Source organism: Gordionus sp. m RMFG-2023, chromosome 2 (assembly GCF_954871325.1).
Source record: "Gordionus sp. m RMFG-2023 chromosome 2, tfGorSpeb1-WG-v2, whole genome shotgun sequence".
NCBI lineage: Eukaryota > Metazoa > Nematomorpha > Gordioida > Chordodea > Parachordodidae > Gordionus > Gordionus sp. m RMFG-2023.
This window is the reverse complement of record NC_088776.1, coordinates 27,407,793-27,428,018: the sequence shown is the minus strand read 5'-3', so window position 1 is coordinate 27,428,018 and position 20,226 is coordinate 27,407,793. Positions and strand designations below refer to the sequence as shown.

Sequence of the window (20,226 nt, the reverse complement as noted above, 5' to 3'; positions counted from 1 at the left end):
TTATTTAAAACCTCTAGCTCAACGTTATTTGTATTATTAAACTCAGTATCGTTTGTTACACCAAAGAAAAGTAATCCTCAATTTTAAATTAGATGTTAAACCCATTGGTGTTATAGTTTAAGCTTGATTATATACTACTGAACATTTAGGGCTTCTTTTAATAATATATTTTGAAAGTATTTTTTTTATCATCCGACTCAATCCATAAGTTCTTAAAATATAAATATGCTAATTTTTTTAAAAGGCATCGGAAACATTATATCTTTTATTGAGATATTTTTCTTCTCAATTTTCGAAGTCCCCTCTGGATGTATCTAAACCAAGCCACAAGAAATATAATAATAAATATTATGATTTATCACCATTAGATGAAATTAAATGGATTGGACTCAAAGATATCGTGCTCAAATACCTGCTGGAATCAGATAAACTTGGTTACGAGTAAACTGAATTTTTAGTTTTAATGTTTCAATTATCATAGTGACGTACTTAAAATTATAATACTAACAGTGTCAATGGCGTAGCCAGGATTCTAATGGAGGGGATTCCGTTTTGCCTGGCCTTCGGCTGGCTCCCTACTATAAAAAATTCTTATATATTATTAATTTTTCGGTGGTTTTTATATAATCTCCGTTAAGTTGGCTGAACAAGCCCTAGTTCTAAAATATCGCAGTGTTTTATTCTTTATTAGTGTCTGAACTCAGTATAGTATCCAGTATAAAAGAAAATTATTAGTAACAAGATTTTGGCCAAACATAGATTAAAAAGTGACTGAAAGCGTTTATTCAGTAAATTTTATCGATTTTTAATAATTGTATATTAATTTAATTCATTTGGTTGACAGTAAAAAGAAAAAACGAAATTGTCAAAATAGATATCATGCTAAAATGGGAAATATAAAAAACTATATATTAGGTGTGCGTTAATATTTAATGCCTTACTAGTAATTTCAATTCCTCACTCAAATATAAGAACCACAGAAAGAAACGGAGTTATAAACAAAATAAAAACTATGATGTCACGCTTTCAGCTTGAAGTGAGCCAAGCTTTTGGAAACACTAATTCGGACTTACACTAAACCATTAAGTAGGGCTTTATTATTATATTTTATGGTTTATTATTTTTGGGTTGGTTAGGAGGAAAAGAATTATTTGTAAAAAATAAAAAAAAGTCAAAGTTAGCACCATGCCTGAACGGAGAATAAAAAATTCTAATTATCTAGTTGGCGTTAATATTTAGCCTCATTAATTCTTTAATCAATTTCCCAGTCATTAAAAAATAACTGAATTATGAACCAAAAACTAACTATGATATCATGCTTAATCGAAAGTTAGTCAAACATCTTGAAGCATTATCTCGGAAATTTATGCCAATAATTAGCACGTATTTCATACTTCTTTAACAACCCGTTTGGTAGATAGTTTAAAGTAAAACATTTTAGACAAAATAAAATAAATCGCCAAGATTGGCATCATGCTAAAAGGAAAATTATAGAAATATTGAACAATATGTAATACATGATTAGTAATTATTTGTTCATGGATCAGTTTTTTAGCTAATAAATAAAACTCAGTTGTAAGCGAAATAAAAATTACGGCACGTCTTAAGCTGACGAATTTTTAATTACGATTCAAAAATTCAATTAACTGAATATATTAAGGTTTCACTTTCCCCAATTCAAGATATTTTTGAATTTTATGATTCTATGATCTTCGTAGACAGTATTTTTTCTTTTCAGTTTGCTTGATAAAAATGGAATTAATTTATATCGAGTTATATTTTCAAAAATTTGATATAAATAAGATTTTGAAAGCACTAATTCTAAAGTAGGCTAGATACCAAGATTCAAGATAGAATGATTCTAGAAGCACAATAGCAATTAAAAAATTAAAAATATGTTTTACTATCATTATAAAAAATCCTGTCATCTTTTAAAATATGAGATTGATATGTTTATAGCTAGACCTGTGCGCCGATGTCTCAATCAACGGCGGCGGTTTTTTAAATTTTTTTTATCGGCGTTCGGTGGCACGCCGATTTCGCCGCCGCCTACTAAATTTTCGGCGGCGGCGGCGCAATATTTATTTTAAAATTTTTTTTAATGAATTTAATTTATAAATCAGTATATTTTTTAATGAATTTAATTTATAAATTAATGTATTACATTTTTTATAATTTATGTAGGCGATCTTTTCTGACACATTACTAATATAGTTTAATTGATCTTAAATTTTCCTGTCTCACTCCAATTTAAATTTATGTATTTTCTCTTTCTCAGAAATAGACTAAGGAATTGTATTTTTATTTTTACTCAATTAGAGTCATATCAACAACACATATAAGAAATATTCTATTGATTTTTATTATAATTATATAAATTTGGAATGCAGGCAAAATATGAAGTATGAAATATAATAAGTCAGAATTCAGATTTAGCAAAATTATAATTGTCATGAATAAACAGTATTAGATTTGTGGGACATAAAGAACTCCTTTTAGCATTGAGTATTAATCCAGCAATGGAAAAAATTCTTTCGCTGGGTGTACTGGTTATAGCTAAATTAGCAGGCATAGGAAGTTCCAGTCGCCTTTTCTTCCAAAAGAGCAATGCATCCTCTTCTGGAATAATATTTTGGCTGAGCAAAATATGACATTCTTGTTGAAGATTAGTAATATTGTTATAATCGTTAATAGGGGGAATGTTTTCAAGCTAATTTCGCTATATAAGAGCATGATGTACCATCCTCGACTTGTTTCACGCTGAGCATTTCTATCATGCTCTAAAAGTTTTAAATGTATTAGAAATTGCAATAATGTCGTGGAATTTGAATTTAAATATTGTGAAACAATATTGAGATTTTGAAATCTTAGATCAAGTAGAGTTGCTAATATCTAATGTTTAGAATATAATTTTATTAATAAAAATATAAAATAACTAAAGTTCAGTGATCGGAAACCTATGGTCAAGCTTTTTTTTCATATTTTCTTTTGAGAATATTATATCTGAGCAATCAGATTTATTGATTTGTACATGAGCTTCTATTTCACTGCGAAATAATAACCCTAAATTTATTGTAAATTTTTTTTGGGAGGAAAGAAATTCCACTGACTCGGAATGGATTTAATACTGCTTAAAGCTCATCTATCATATCCAATTCATTATTAAAGAGTTTTAAAGATTGTTTTCCTATTTTATTTAGAACATTATTTATAGGAATTTTGTTTACACTGCGAACACTTTCTAGCATAATTAATATGCTATGCCAGCGGGTAGGGCAATTTAATTTTAAAGTTTTTGCATTAATTATATTGGTTGGTGCAATGCCATTTCTATTATCCGATTCATCAGACATATCAAAATGGTCATCAAGGTATGGATCAGAATCATCAATATCCAAGATATTACCTGTCTCATAAATTGACTGCAGACATTTACCATGTTCAGCCTCAATTTCACATTCCAAATCAGCTACTCGATATCCGAGGGCTGAAATAATTTCTCTAATTTTTTTAATGAAAATATCAATTTTGGTAATTTTTTTTATGCCATCAACTCTAACCAAATTATGAAGTCCATGCCCTAAGCATAAATGATGCTCATAATCCCCTAATCTGACTCTTCTTTTGACATTGGCCCCAGCATCAGTTACCATTTGTATTATTTTGGCTTTTAAATGGAACTCCTCTTCAATACTATCAATCTCAGATAATATTGTTTCCCCAGTATGCTTTTCAGTCACATTTCTAGTTGAGGGTAAAATATTTTTAATCAAAATTTTCATCTAAATGATGAAGACTAAATGTGATATAATTTCGACGCTTGAAATGATCGGTCCACAAATCAAAAGTGATAGAACAAAATTTTGGTCCAGAGTCAATCAAATTTAAAACATGCGCCTTTATAGATAAATAAACATCGTCTAGTGCACCCCGACTAATGGTTGTCCTATTTGGCAATTCTGACGAGGAATCAATTATCTTATATTTCTAATTTTTGAACAATTTATTTTTTAATAATCATTTTATATAAATTTTAAACCTTTAGAAAGTCTGTCCTTCCTTTATTGTTTATAGAATCAAATGGCATTAAATCTAAGCAGACATCAAAACATAATTTCGCCTATTAGATTTCATATTTATTTTAAACATTAAAAAGATATTTAAAAAAATTAAAATTTAACTTTCAAAATAAAGCTTTACATAATTAATTTAATAAATTGTATATTAAGTTTATATTTTAAAAGATATTTAAAAACAAAATAATTAGAGCTGGAATGAAACAAATTTCAAAAAGGAAACTAATAAATATATAAATATATACAAGTATATATTTATAGGGACTAATCATAATTAAAATTTTAATAAGCTTTCTTCTAAAATAAAGTTTTAAAAAATTATATATTGAATAATACTTTAAAAAGATATTTAAAAAACATCAAAATAATAAGGGCTGGAATGAAACAAATTATAAATTAGATTTAATGTTAGTATTCAAATTAAAATAATAATAATTTAATATAAAAATATAATTAATATGCTTTCTAAAAATTGCACACGCCGTGCCGCCCGGCGTGAATAAAAATACCACAGGTCTAGTTATAGCCTTGATGCTTTTATATTTAATAGCGGCATAAAAAGTAGTCAAATAGACTTGCGGCATATCTGTACTTAATATTTGTTGTAATAGAATAAATTAATGACATAATGAAATTGCCAAAGTAGTTCTTTTTTAAAAAGAAATATGGCAAACTAGACAAGTTTTTTAAAAGATAATTTAAAATTTATTTAAAAAATATAAAAAGAATCAAATACTGTAGATCAAAATTATTATTTATTAATTAAAATAAAAATAGTTGTATTTTAAATTTTAAGCATTTATTTTATTAATAGTAAATTAAAGTAAAATTAAAAAATTTCCATTTTTTTCATGGAGGACCTCCCCATGCCTAGCCAATAAGCAGGTTTGTTACAACGGCGCAAATATCTTTGTAGCTTTAACGATAGAGTGCTATTTTTAATAGTAGCTTTTACGTTAACGCGCTACTCTTTTTTGAAAAGTAATTTTACGCTATTTTTATTATAATATTGAAATTTTATTTACAATTTTGAAATATATAAATTTATATTTTAAATTGTATTATGGTCTAACTTCAGCATATTAACAAAAAAATTAAAATATTGCAAACCTCTAGTTGATTTTAAAATCATAGCTATTGAGAAAAGTAAATAAATATTTTCAATATTTTACACAATAATAAATTATTTGGAAATTTAATTTACTATTAATTAAGGTATTAATGCTAAAATTGTATAAAAAGAATAGTATATATTATATAATTATAATTGATTACACATTTAAGTTGCTAAATTTAGAAATATTCCTTTATAATTTACACATTTTATATTTATTAGATTCTCCAACCATTATGATAATGAAAATATACTTACTGCCATTCCAAACTTTAGGCAGATCAAGTTATACATTTATCTTCTTGGGTTATAGATCAGATAAGCAGAGTATCTGATCAATTCAGCAAAACTTTTATCGCAAAACACTTTTTAGCGAAACTTGATCCCCAATGTCTTATCGCGAAGAAATGAAACCAATTCCGGCAATTTTTTTTCTCTTTAAAACATTTACAGCGAAGACAATATCTCAAATTTATTTCCGAACACTTTGGAGCGAATACTTATAGTGAAAATAGCCCCTTTATGCGATTTTATTTGCCACGAATATATTTGCACGAAGTCAACTAGAGTATTACCGCGAAAATTAACAAAAGTAAAACACCATAACCTAAAAGTGATCTCTATCTGATGAAAAAATAACTTCGCAATTTCTCCCCGATCTCTCCCACTTAGCTTAAGTACGCAGGGAGGTGGGACATTTTAGGTTTAGTGCTTTACCCTAATAAATCTAATCCCCTTCTCCATATAAAATTTTAAAATCTAAAAAATGCTCTTAATGCAATTCAAAGTAAATTTTAACAAATAAGTTGAGACGCTAATTTGTTTTTACTTATTCAGGACTAGAAATACTGAAAGCTAAGAATTTTTACTGATTTTCTTACGATTTTCTTACTATTTTTTTATTTTGCTAATTAAAATTTTTAATTTTTTTATATGGAATTTCCGAGTTAATTATTGTACATCTCTTATCTAAAATCAAGCCTCCGTGATGACGATCTTAGAATTTTTCAACTCTTGAACCAATGATCTGGTTGCGAGTTTCTGGAAATCATATCCTCCAACAACCTCTATTTACTGCTTTCCTCGGACGAGCTAAGATTTGCTATTATTTGCAAAATTTTTCTTCTTTAACAATGCAATCTTTTTACAGCGTATATAACAAAAGTATACATTGCCCTTTCAAGGCCGTCTCCCATTACATACCAAATGTAACGATATCATTTTGCGTGCAACAAAATCCCACCTGGATTTGAATCAACCGACATATTTAGAATCGATGTGAAGTGTCTGGATGTAATGTCCTTAATTCCTTGGTCAAAGGGTCAGCTTCTGGTTTGGGACTTGCATGGATCCAACTAGCTACAAAGTCGATTCTCTCAACCTTGCACAAATCCAGAAAATCACCAAATATAGCTCCATCTATCATTTTTATTCATTCATAACCATCACCTGATCCATTTTTACCACTTTCAGCAGCAAAGCTCCACTTGCTTTTTTATAGATTAGGGAGACGGATTAGCGAAAAGACGAACAGCTAAGGAATTTTTTTTTGATACAAAGGCTTGCTACCTTGATTATTCGTTCTAAATACTTAAGTTATATTTCTTCCATCGAATAATCATCCATTTACCCCTCCTTTCTCATTTCTCTCTACTATTTTCTTTTTTGGACACCTTTTTTAAAATCTTTATCCTTTTCTTCTCCTTAATTATAATTTTATATTTATCGCCTTTATTAATTTTGTCTGAAAAAAAATAATTATATGCTTTTCCTTTTTTTATAATATATTATATTATTTATATTTGCAGAAACAATTGAACGGAAAAAATTACTATATTAATAAGAAAAGGGAATCTTAAGTTTTTTAAATCTTTTATTTTTATAGAAAATATTTTTCCTTTACTAAACTACACTTAAACATGTTACAAAGTTTTTTTTTACATTTTATAAATTTTTTTCAAATAATATAAAAATCTACTATTTTAATTATATATGATGGTATTTAAAAACAGGTTTCGTAGAGATTCGGGAAGCAAGAGATAATTTCCTGGAAAACCCCATAATTTTTTTTTCTGGGGAGAAGGGATTGTTAATTTTTGATTTTTTTGAAAAAATATTATAGAGGGAATTTTTTCCCGGTGAATCATCTTCCGTGATTCTAGAGATTCATACCAAATTTTACATGCCTTTCAACCAAGTAATCATTTTTTTAACATAATTCTCAGATATAACTCGCTGATATAATAGAACTCTAATTAATTTGAAGACATTATCCACCCCTACCCTCTTCTCGTTTCTTTCCGTATTTGGGTAATTAAGAATATCTGCAAAGTTATAATAAAAAAAATATATTAAATTATTTGTATTCCAGTTATAATTGTTTTAATTTTTTGTTATTGATGATTTCATTTATTTTATCAAGATAAACTCTTTCTCCATGTGGATCGTTCCGTAATTGACTGAGATTATAATTCCCCACTAAGATAATTATATTATACTACCTTCATTTTAATCTCCAAGATTCTCCATCACTAGATACTCAAAGTTAATTAATGCTGTTTGAAAATCTTTTTTTAAAATAATTACAAATTGTACTTTATAATTAGACAAAATAGCAAGAATTGCAATATCGGAACTTGAATGATTTAATTATTTAACACATGAATATGAAAATAATTTTGAAATCGCAGTTAAAAATTCAATAAACACGCCGTTTAAGGCGTGACGTTATAGTTTTTATTTAGCTAATAACTCGATATTTATTTAGTGACGCAAAACTGATTGATGAATTAATATATAATTACTAACCATGCAATAAATATTGGCTCAATTCAGATATCACTTTTACCAGTAAGAAATAACATCAAGGTTAACTAATGAACAGGGTTGTGAATCCTCCTTCTAAAAATAGGGTTCAGGTTTGAGTTCTGGTTCAGATGGGTTCAGGGTTCGTGGTCCAGAATAATAAAGATTTATAAAATTTAGTAAAAATAATAGAAACATTAGTTTTTTATTATTTTTACTCCTTACCATAAAAATAATTTGTCATTATAATTAGAATATAAGCGAATTATCATGATATACCCCAAAATCGAGATGTTAAAATTAAAATATCTATTTTTAAACCTAACTTTGACAGTGCACTGCAACTTGCATTTAATAAAGCTAGTTTACCTTGTGATTATGTTATTTTCTTTGGTCCTACATTTAATTATCCAACAAAAAATAAATATTCTCAAAATATATATCATTATATTTATTTTATTTTTCTTCTTTCAATTTCATTTTATTTATTTAAATTTTCAATTTCAAATATTCAAAACGTTTAAAAAAATATATATTTAAGATTATATAAACTAAAATATTAAAAAAACGATGGAGGGGATTAGAAAATTATTTTTTTTAGGCATAAAGCCGAGGATGGAGATAAAATTAGTCTACATATCTCATGGGATATTCTTTATCAAGATATACATTTTCTTTAGGATCTTCATTGATTGTTGTTAACTGTTACCTTAAGTTTTTAAAAATAGAATTGCATCTGTCGAAGTTCCCTAATGTGGTAGTAACAAAGGGTAAACAAATTTCATTTTCTAATTGCGAATATTTGTTATATGTGGTTGATTCGACGGCCGCAATGGATGCGTATTATGGATTTTGCAAACTCATCTATACAGATCTAACCCCATACCAAAGATTGTCCTTACAACCAAGGCGTAAAAGTGACGCCATTTGTTCTTTTATTTTCAGAAGTATTAAATCCGATTGGTTCTAAGGTGGAAGAAATTTTGGCTGATAGAAGCGGCTTGTGGATTTAGATGTTAATTGTTTGGTGGCGGAAGTGTCTGCCCTTAGAAAATTTGTAGGGTAAGGAGTGATGACATTTACTGTCAACGTGAGTGTTGCAGAGGGTGCATGTGTGTGGTGTGACGATATTGCTATTAAGACGGAGTCCTACTGTTATCCTAAGTTCTTCGAGAGAGAGGTATGCACTAAGTTGATTGGGGATGGCCTCTAACCATTCGTATCCATTGTGCGGAACGTGCAATTAGTGGAGAGTCTAAATCTTTTTGAAGGACGCTTTTTGGGCGAAGTATGTTGGGTAATATATTATTGTCCCAAATGGTTAAAGCTGTCTGAAGATCAAGGTCTGCTAAGAATGTTAATTAGTGTACTAACTCATCAGAAAAGAGACGTGATCAAATATGCTTCTAGTGATAAAAAAAATGGGGATCGGATTCCAATACCCTCGGTTTTTGTAGGAAGGGAAGTTTGCATCCATGACAAGAGGGATAATTTGATGTTTAAAGCTTCTTCTAAACAGTGTTTTTAAGAGAGAAGAATTGATTAAGATGTATAAAAACTGCGGATAATCTGAGTGCATGAAGTTTTAGGTATATAGAGAAATTTTTTACTAGGATAAAATATAATAAAAAGGATATTATACAAAAATAATTTTCATCAAAAAATTTTATATTGAAAATTAAAAAAAATTGTGTTTTATGTTTTAAATAACTTGCATGTTTTTTTATATTTTAATTTTAATATAGTTTTGTTTTTTTTAAATATATTTTTTAAAATATAAAAATTTAATATGTATAAAAAAGTTATTGAACCCTGAACTCTAAAATTTTAAAATAGGATTCGAGTTTGGGTTCAGTAAAATGCCGAGGGTTCGAAGGGCTCGAGTTTTGGTTCACAGCCTTGCTAATGAACCCAATAATAAGGCTGGGTTCTTAGTGCACGATTCTTATGAAATAGGCTCCAAAAATAAGACAGGGCAGCATAAAAAGTTATATTCATATAATAAATTTTATAAACCAATTCTAAGCTCGAGAATCATTATATAAATTTGTTAAGGTTAAAAAATTAAATTATCATTGAATCGATTTTTCAATCTATTTTTAAAAAAATATTATTTATATAATATCTTAAAAAATACACCATAAGCAATTATCGCGGTATTGCTTTCTCGCTATTGTTTTTGCTATATTTTCTTCTCAATTTGGGCTTGGCGATAAAAGTTTCATCTTTTGTATTCGCTCAAAAGGGTTCGCGATATGGGTTTCGCTATGACAAAATTCGCGATATAATCTTCACAGAATTAATCGCGATAAAAGTTTTGCGAAAAAGTGTTTCGTGATAAAAGTTTCGCTGAATTGACATAAAGCTGTTAAATAGATGCATTGAAAGATTGAAAAATCTGATTTCCACAATAGATTTGTTGCAAACACAAAAAATCATTTATATGGATGCTTTCTTTATAAAATGGGCCTGGTTTTTTGAAAAAAAAATTAAATGGGCTTGGACTAAAAATAATTCTTTTAAAATTAGTTTATTTCAAACAGTTGCTAACTTAAATATATTGCAATTTTTTCCATATAATAATAATAAATTTCAGTATTACAAACAAATTGATTGCCTAAATACACTAAAATATTGTTTATTGGATAGATGCTTGGTAAAATTTTTGAAAATTATTTGGAGATTTTTTCAATATTAAATATGGGCCTGGCCTGAGGCTAAATTTTTTTTTTACTACGGACCTAGGCCAGACCTGATGGTAAAATTAAGGCCCAAAGGTCTCTCATAATAAATTGTTATATTTTGTCTAGTGTTTTGAATTCTAATATTTTTTGGCTCTAGTAGACGCTATTGAGAGACATTTCGTTTATATGCCTTCCAATGACAGACTTCAATGTTTGCACTTTTTATGCTAAATTTTCATTTTAAGTTAGTATTATTTTCTAATTAATAGAGTCCTGAAAAGTAATCTTTTCGCAACCCTAACCAGACTAGACAAAAAAATTTGCTGTCCGAGCTCTACCCAAGCTCGAGTACAAATATTTTATTCCAGCCCCATGCGAGCCCGACTTAAAATATTTTAGACTATGGTTTAAATATTATAATATCTAAAAAAAAAATTAAAAATCTGTCTAACTTAAATGAATTTATATTTATTGAAACAAAATGATTATTGAGTATATTTCTAATATTTTATTTTGGGGTCGGGCTACTTCTTACAACCCGACCCAAGTCCGAAAAAGTCTTCAATGTATCAGTCCGATCCGAGTCTTCGGAGCTATAAACATTTCTAATTAAATTAATTTTATTTTTTTTCTATATCTAAAACTGAAATTTCAAAATCATCAAGCTATCATTATCATTATTATCACTACAAACATTAGGTATTGTCGTAGCCTCAAATATATTGTAAATCATGAAGTTTTGCGTATGCAATAGATGGTCTTTAACCATTTGTTTTTGCTCAATACTCAATAAAACTTGATATCGGTCTAAGTATATAGGAGCTTATACAACATTATTTTTCAAATATTGTTGCTCTCGAATTTTCATGTTTTCTAATATTTCATATGAAAAAGGACTAGTAAATTTTTTTAAATCTAATCGGCATCTAATCCACATGCCATAATAATCAGATAAACATAATTGTTCTGATTGTAATCTTAATGTTGTTATTTTGAACTAATACACTAGTAAGGTCCTTTATCTGCCGCCAATCATCTTCCGACAAAATGACTTCACATGCTTCTATTATAAAATCATTACAAAACTCTTTCATACTTAATAATCGTTCTAGCATCATACAAATTGAGGACCAACGTGTTGTACAATCTAATATTGTCATTGACCTTTGCATTGATTTTAATATTCTTACAATTGTGGGAGTTCTTAAATATTTTGATCCCTTGCTTTATCATTGATAGTTTTAAAGAAGTGATTATTTTTTAGGCTCATTAATAACCAATTGTAGAGTAAATAAATATTATTACCTACAGTAGAAAATTATTTATGATATCAATCTCTAAATAAAATGGAATTCCAGGAAGAAAATTGAAAGAAAAACGCGAAAATAAAATAAATGATTCCACGAAAAAAAGTTAATAAAATTAAAAAAATATTATTATATTATTTTTTTAAAAAATATTTTCATTTTTTAAAATTTTTCCTGACACCTAGAACCCTTGGACCATCCATTTTTAAAAAGAGTCCGGGTTCAGGTACAGCAAAAATACAAGGGTTCAGAGTCCGGGTTCGGGTTCACATCCCTGCTTATAAATATATTAGCTATGTTTAAAATTAATAGTTTTATTTTGATACAAATAAATACAATATGATATAATAAAAAATATTTTATAAAAAAAAATATCTTATTAATTTTTAATATATAAAAACTTTTATATATCATTTAAAATTTAATTATTTATGAAATATATAAGTTTATAAAACTTTAAATTGTGTTCAACAATGTAAACTCTTTATAAAAACTTAAAAATAATAGCAATAGATTATAATTTCAAAGAATTACACTAAAAATAAATAAATTTGGAAAGATATTAAATATATATTTTATATCTTATAATATATAATATTTAATGATTTTTAATTTATGTATCTATTATGATAATTTAATAAGTCTATGAAATACAACAATCTAAAATAAATTATGAACAGGATACTTATAATTTTATTATATAAAATATTAAATATTACAATCAGAGACCTGCAGAGGAACCATTTTCACGGCCCGGCCCTGATATTTTTTAAAAAAGATTTTTTGGCCCCCCCCGGATTTTTTTAAAAAATTTTTTAGGCCCTAGAAATTTTTAAAATTATATTCGACCTGGTATATACAAAAAATTCACCTGTTTGGTATCATATTTTTCGGCGAGAATTAACATTTAATAAGCAAGCATATTAGCTAATGTTAAACGGCTCGTTTTGAGCCGATTTTTAAAAACGGCAACTCAATATTTTCGCCAGAAAAATATTAACTAAGCCTCGAAATTTCGATACTATATGTCTAGACCTTTGCTTCTTCTATGAACAAAATTTTCAGGCTTGTGTGATATTTTTCTGGATAAAATACTGAGTTAGCCGTTTTTAAAAATCGGCTCAAAACTAGCCGTTTAACAACACTACTACATATTTTATTTATTTTTATTCTAAACAGATATTTAGTATATTACAAATTGATAAAAAAATTTGTGAAAATAATATTTTGTTTGTATTTATAAAAAAAATAAAACTGATATTTTAATTAATAAAAAATATAACATATATTAAATAATAATGTATTTATTACCTATTAACCTTTGCATATTATTCCATGGCAGGAAAACTATAATTATATTAAGTAATAGATACTATGAGTTCTAGCTATTGTTAACTTTCACCCAACATTATATTAATCATAACTGTATTTAATCATTATAACCATACCTAATTGACGAATATAATAATTCTTGTTGTATAAATTTTTTAAAAAAATTTTACGGCCCAGCCCGGGTATTTTTAAAAAAAAATTTTCAAGCCCGGCCCCGGCTTAGAGCCTGGTCTGCAGGTCTCTGATTACAATCAAGTAGCTCTTTAAATTAGAATTTGAAGATTTTGAAACTAAAAACTTTTTGGACATATTTTACTTGGTATGGTTAGAATTCGTTCCTAGAATATAGTATATTTCTGAATTATTTGGGTCATGGTAATGTTAATTCATTTAATTCAGAATCAGATGATGAAAATGAAATAACATCCACGTGGTTGCTAATCCATAGTGCACCAGCTCGTATAAAAACAAAGATCAAAGGATTTATGCGAGCTTATATTTTTCAACATCTCATATAAAACTTTTTTTAAAATATTATTTTTATTTAAACGAGGAGAGAATTTTTAACGGCCTCATATAAAAAATAAAAATCAAAGCATTTATGCTAGCTTGTGTTTTTAAACATTCTCATATAAAAAATAAAAATCAAAGCATTTATGCTAGCTTGTGTTTTTAAACATTCTCATATAAAACTTTTATTAATTTTAATTATATTCGAATTGTTTTTAGGATTATTATCAATCACATTTATATAGTATTATAAATGGCACATCAAAATGATATTACTAAATGTCAGAGTTGTTAAACCCTACTTTTAAAAGTAGCACGCTACCGCTATCACTACCCATCAAAAAAATTAGCGCCCGCCATTAGCTACTATTTTTTAAAAGTAGCTTTGGCTACTTTTTGCAAAAAAAATTTAGAAATAAATTTGTTTTATTTTTTGCTTATAATAATACATAAAAATTAACATTTATAAATATTTAAATATAGTTAGTTTTGATTATAAAAATTTATGTAAAAAGTCTATAATTTATGTAATAAAAATAACTATTTATGGTAATATTCAATTTTTATTTATTTGTATTTTGATAATAAAATCATTTCTATACTATCATTCCGTCTAGAGTTACGATCAGAAAGTATAAGTTTCGCCTAACTAAATAATCTCTCAACACTAGCACTTGAGGGCAATGCAGTATTTAATTTTATATACATATTTTTAGTGCTGTAAACATTTTTAAAAAAATCGAACGCGTTCAACGTTCATTGACAAAAATCGAACACGTTCAAGTTCATGTTCAAAAAAAAGAAACGCGTTCACGAACTCGTTCACGTTCATAAAACCTTTCAAAATTTTATGATAAATTTTTTTTAAATTTAATTAAATATAATTAACTTATATTTTTTAATACTATATTTTAGCCATGTTAAAATATAATATAGTTTTATTTTGATAATATAATTATAAATAAAATATAATATAATATAATATAGCTAATAAAAAGATATTTTATAAAAAAATTTTCTTATTAAATTTTAATAACAATTGTTTTCAAAATATTTATTTGATAGACAGGAACACTAGGCAGTTAATACGGCATTAGCTATACTAAAATCGCGCTCTATAGGGGCAGATGAGGGGATTGCGGTATTATACTTAATAAACAGCTTTTTAACGTGGAGAATTAATTAAAAACATATTGTTTTGTTATTTGCAAAAAATTGAGATAAGTTATCCTCCTCCAATCCATTCTATACTCTCGACAAAAAAAAGAATATCTCGAAATTAACAGTTCTCTAGGTTTTTCAAAGCATTTTTTCAATAACGCTATAAGTTTATTTTTAATAGGTTCGTTCTGTGGAAGTTTAATCCATGGCCATTGAATTTTGAATGCTGGATGTATAATTGCAGAAAGAACATATTGATCCCTATATATATGTTCAAATCTTTAAAAAAATAAAATATATGTAATTAATTGAGAGTGATAGGTTTAATACCTTTTATTAATCCTATTTAATACGGCGTCTATCAATGGTTGACCATATTTGAGGCCACTATTTTTTTTTAATTTTAAAATAACTATAGTTATTGTTGGAGTCAAATATCCCAAATGCATTATTTTTTCAAATTTAATGATTTTAATTAGTTATATTATATAAAATCAAATAATTAATAATACAATCAAATTTCTTTTTAAATTGGAATCTGAACATTTTGACAATATAATACTTTTTGGCCACATTTTACACTTGGTAAGCATTGGATTCAGTGGCGTAGCTACGGGGGTGGTTTTCGGGTTTGGACCCCTCCCAGAGCAAAAATTATTTTTAGATTATACGTTCAAAAGACTTAAAAGTGATTTTATATCTATTTTATTTTTCTGGTTTTGATGTTTGTCGAAGGATATTATATTACTATTAAAATTATTCTGGATAGTATTATTATAAAGTCATTGAGAATAATCTACTAAATTATAATAACATTATTGATGCATTTAAAAAAATATATTTGTTATATATTATCGAAGATATGGTTATGATTTGTAAGATAAACTCGGCCGAAGGCCGGTCAAAAGGGCCGAAGACCCGTTAAAGGGGGTCTGGTGGGCGAAGCTCCCCAGCTTTTATATGTATGGACCCCCTCTAAAAAAATTCATAGCTACGCCACTGATTGGATTAGTTCCTTCAATATAGGATGTTAAGGAGAAAGAAAGAAAGAACATTCATAGTAATGATAATTCATCTGATTTTGGATTTTCAGAATCAGATGATGAGGATTAAATATTAATATCCATGCTTATGCTAATCTATTAAATTTAAATATAAACAATAATATTCAAATTAAAAAACTATGTGTTAAAAAAATTGAAATGTGAAAAGGAAATACACAGCCGATTAAAACATATAAATAATACATTTTTTTAAAAATTCGGAAATATTAATTTCAAAAAAATAAAAATATTTTAAAATTGAACGAACGTTAAATTCGAACGCGCATCATAAAAAAGAAACGCGTTCACGTTCAATGTTCGTCAAAAATTAAAGGAACGCCGTTCATCATTTTTTCCAAAAAAACGAACTTCGTTCACAAACGCGTTCATTTTGAACGCGTTTGTTTACAACACTAGAAAAATTATCAAAAATACTAATTTGAGTATTTTTTGATTTAAAAAACGCGTCTGGAGGATTTTCTATTATATTAGTATCCTTTATTTCAAAAAAATTTTCAGTGAGAGTCGTTTTTATGGTTGTAACTAGGGCATCTTTGTTTGATATGAGACTATTCAGCTTTACCATGAGCCTATCACGTTGATCTTTAGCATCATCAGAATTGATATATGGCCAGTTAAGTTTAAAATTTGGATGAATCATAAAAATTTACTAGCAAGTACATCGTATGTCTGGCATCCTATTATCCTTTTGAAGGCTAATACTACAGATCTTCTTTTAAAGTCTTAGGGTCTAGCCAATGGCCTGTGATTCCCAAATAAGCTCTAAAAACATTAATATCAGATCAATTTATAAATAATAAATAAATTTTTACCTTCTGTTATCTGTCCAAATCTGCCGTGGTACATATATAGGATATCTGTGATAACTCTGCTATTAGAGCATCTTTCATCACTTCAAAGTTATCTGCTATCTTAATCATTAGTGCCTGGTAACATAAAATTATTGTACCAGGGGATAGAGTTTTAATCATCATGATAAATGATGGATTAACCAAGGACATTGGCTGAACTGTATCAATTATAAAATCGATAATGACTTTATCAGCCAGTATCTAAAAAATATTGGCTGTGCATTATTATAGTTTTTTTGGATGTAGTTTCCCTTATACTAAAATTATTATGATGTTTTTCTATCTCTTTAATACTGTTGGCATGAACATTCTTGTAAATTAAATAATATTAGAATTTAAAAATGACAATTATCTTTAGGTGTTATTTAAAGTTATAGCTACCAGATTTATTTAAGGATATATTTTTTTTACATTTTAAACAACCTTAATTTAACAATATTTTTCAAATTTTGGAAATGGAAAATGTGTATTATTGTTATCAAGAACATTTTCTTCCAGGGTGCCTTTCATTTCATTAATATCATTGTCTGACTCACATCGATTTGGATATCCATTTGCGATGACATTTTAAATAATTTACACCAGATGATTTAGGTTTACAATATAAATTGAAAATATAAATTTCTAAATTAAATAATAATTTATAAAAATTATTAGTTAGTTTGTGTATATACTATATAGTACTAAATATACTTTATTAATGTATTTTATAAAAATATTAAAATTTAGGAGAAAAGAGGTAAATTTGTGAATCACACCTCATAAGATATTCTTAATGTCTGATTCATCTATCATAATAAAAAAATATTCTTCCTAATGCATAATTCGAATTTAGGTTTGAATATAAAAGTGTTCACACTGGTTTTTAGAAATTTGCACCTAACCAATATTTTTATTTTTTACGAATTGAACCTGAATTTGAACCGTTATTTTTATCCGAACCTGAACCGATATTCGTTTTAGATCTCTGAAACTATGCTAATCTATAAAATATAAATAATATTCAAATTAACCAACTATGCTATAGGACAGGGGCGGGTTAAAAAATCAAATTTGATAAAGGAAATTTTTCTTAAATAATTCAGATTAATATTTTTTTATTTACAAATGAATAAAAATAAGGATTTTTTTTAAATTGAGTGAACTTAAAAATGAATACGTTCATCAAAGTAAAGCAATGCCTTCACGTTCAGATTTCATCAAAAATAAAAGGAACTCTGTTCATTTTTTTTCAAAAAAAACGAACTTTGTTATACTGCACTATATTTATCAAATTTTCACTATATAATATACTAAAGAATTCTAATACAATTATTCATACTTATTAGAGCTGCTTTTTTTGCTTCTGTATCCAAATCCGATAATGATTCTCATGCTTCTATAAAATTAATCGCAACCAATTTAATTGCTTCAGGAAATTTAGAAGGTATTTTTTATTTATTTTAATTTTTTGTTAGCTATTTATTATATTTACGTTTTAATTTTGCTTTAATTACAATAAAATTAATTATTAAATTTACTTTAGAATAATTTTAAGATATTTTTATTTATTATATTTTATTTAAGCATTGATTCCCATAAAAACACAAAAACATGTTATTTATTGATTTCAGAAAAAAATTATGAGCTAAGGACTCAATGGTTATGATATGAAAATCTGAAAGATCATGATACTTTCTGATATTCGACCTTTCGGCTATTGTAATCGGATCAATGCCTGGGTTAAGGAGAACGGGAGACAGGTGAAATCCCATATAAGATATTTTCCTCTAAACCAAGCGATATTTATGAGGCCATTTTACCTTTTCCCATTAGACAGGCATAAGTAAATGGGTTCAAGGAGTTTTAGATCGTTAGCCAACCCTAATTTTTTGTGATTATCGAATTAATTGCTCTCTGACGACTAAACCGCCCTTTAAAATACAGGCAAGCTGAGCCATATATCGCAGCTTATTCTATACCCTATTGTCACCCTCAACTCCATTTGATGGCAACAAACCAAGATTTGGACCAGCTTTTAACCATTTATGGCCCGAGATTTGTCCCAAATATTTGAGAATGAGACCGATTTTTTAAAATTGGCCAGAAGAGGGTTAAGAAAGTCTCCTCATATGTATATTATTCTAACTGCCCACACATCAGAATTAGTTCGTTAAGAATCAGTAAAAAAAATCGGCTGGCTCAAAGATTTATATCGTTTTAAAGGAATTTTTTTGCCTTGGGAATTATGTCCTTGAATCCATGAATAGAAACTACCCGTCAATATTTTTGATAAGGTTTTTTGACCCGGCCCATAAATTTTTTTTTACCCTGGCATGTAAAATAATTTGTACAAGTTTTCCGACGGTCCTGTTTAATGTTGTAGTATATTTAACTTTTTTTCTCAAACTAACATAGGTTTTGATATTTGGTTAAAGTGCCGTCAGATTTGAGGTAGGGTTGATATATAATAAAAAACATGGTTTAATAATTATTGGTCGTTGTTTAATAAATCAATATATTATGTCCGACGACTGACATATCAACTTATTTGATGATAGGTGACTTATGATTAAAATAGATTAAGTAATATCTAACAGGTAAAATTGTCAGTTAATGAATTTTTGTAATATCTGTCAGGTACATCTTGTCAGCAGGGATGTGAACCCGGACCCTGAATCCTCCTGAACCCTCGTATTTTGGCTGAACCCGGACCCTTTTTGAAAGGGGAGTGTCCAAGGGTTCTTGGTGTCATTAAAATTTTTAAAAATAAAAATATTTTTAAAAAAAATAAGTATAAATTTTTTAAAATTTTATTAACTTTTTTGTGGAATCATTTATTTTATCTTCGCGTTTTTCTTTCAATATTCTTCCTGGACTTCCATTTTATTTAGAGATTGATATCATAAATTATTTTCCAGTGTTATAATATTTTATTATGTAAATTTTAATATGTTATGTTATAGAAATACGTTGATTTTTTAAAGTGAATTATTTTGTAGTACAAGTAATAATATTTTAATTTAAATGATAATGCACAACACGTTGGTCCTCAATTTATATGATGCTAGAACGATTATTAAGTTTGAAAGATTTCTGTTATGATTTTATTATAGGAGCTTGTAATGTCATTGTCGGAAGATGATTGGTGCCAAATAAAGGACCTTACTAGTGTATTAGTTCCTTTAAAAATAACAATATTAAGATTACAGTCAAAACAATTATGTTTATTTGATTCTAAAGCATATGGATTAGATGCCGATTAGATTTAGAAAAATTTACAGTCCTTTTTATACGAAATATTGGAAAATGTAAAAATTCGGCAACAATATTTGCAAAATAG

The 20,226-nt window shown here is 27.3% G+C and overlaps 1 protein-coding gene across 12 annotated transcripts in view; it reads left to right on the top strand.

Moving 5' to 3' along the window:
- The window catches only part of LOC135925090 (WD repeat-containing protein 11-like), a 129,564-nt gene that overhangs the window by 93,816 nt on the left and 15,522 nt on the right, over positions 1-20,226 (top strand). For 5 of the 12 annotated variants that reach the window (XM_065460258.1, XM_065460260.1, XM_065460259.1 and 2 more), the window contains 2 exons: positions 245-441; positions 18,233-18,330. In XM_065460258.1, coding sequence (XP_065316330.1) covers positions 245-441; positions 18,233-18,330 — 295 coding nt within the window. Of the gene's footprint in view, positions 1-244; positions 442-18,232; positions 18,331-20,226 lie in introns of those variants that run through there. The other 7 variants (XR_010571522.1, XR_010571521.1, XR_010571524.1 and 4 more) reach the window with 5 other exon arrangements.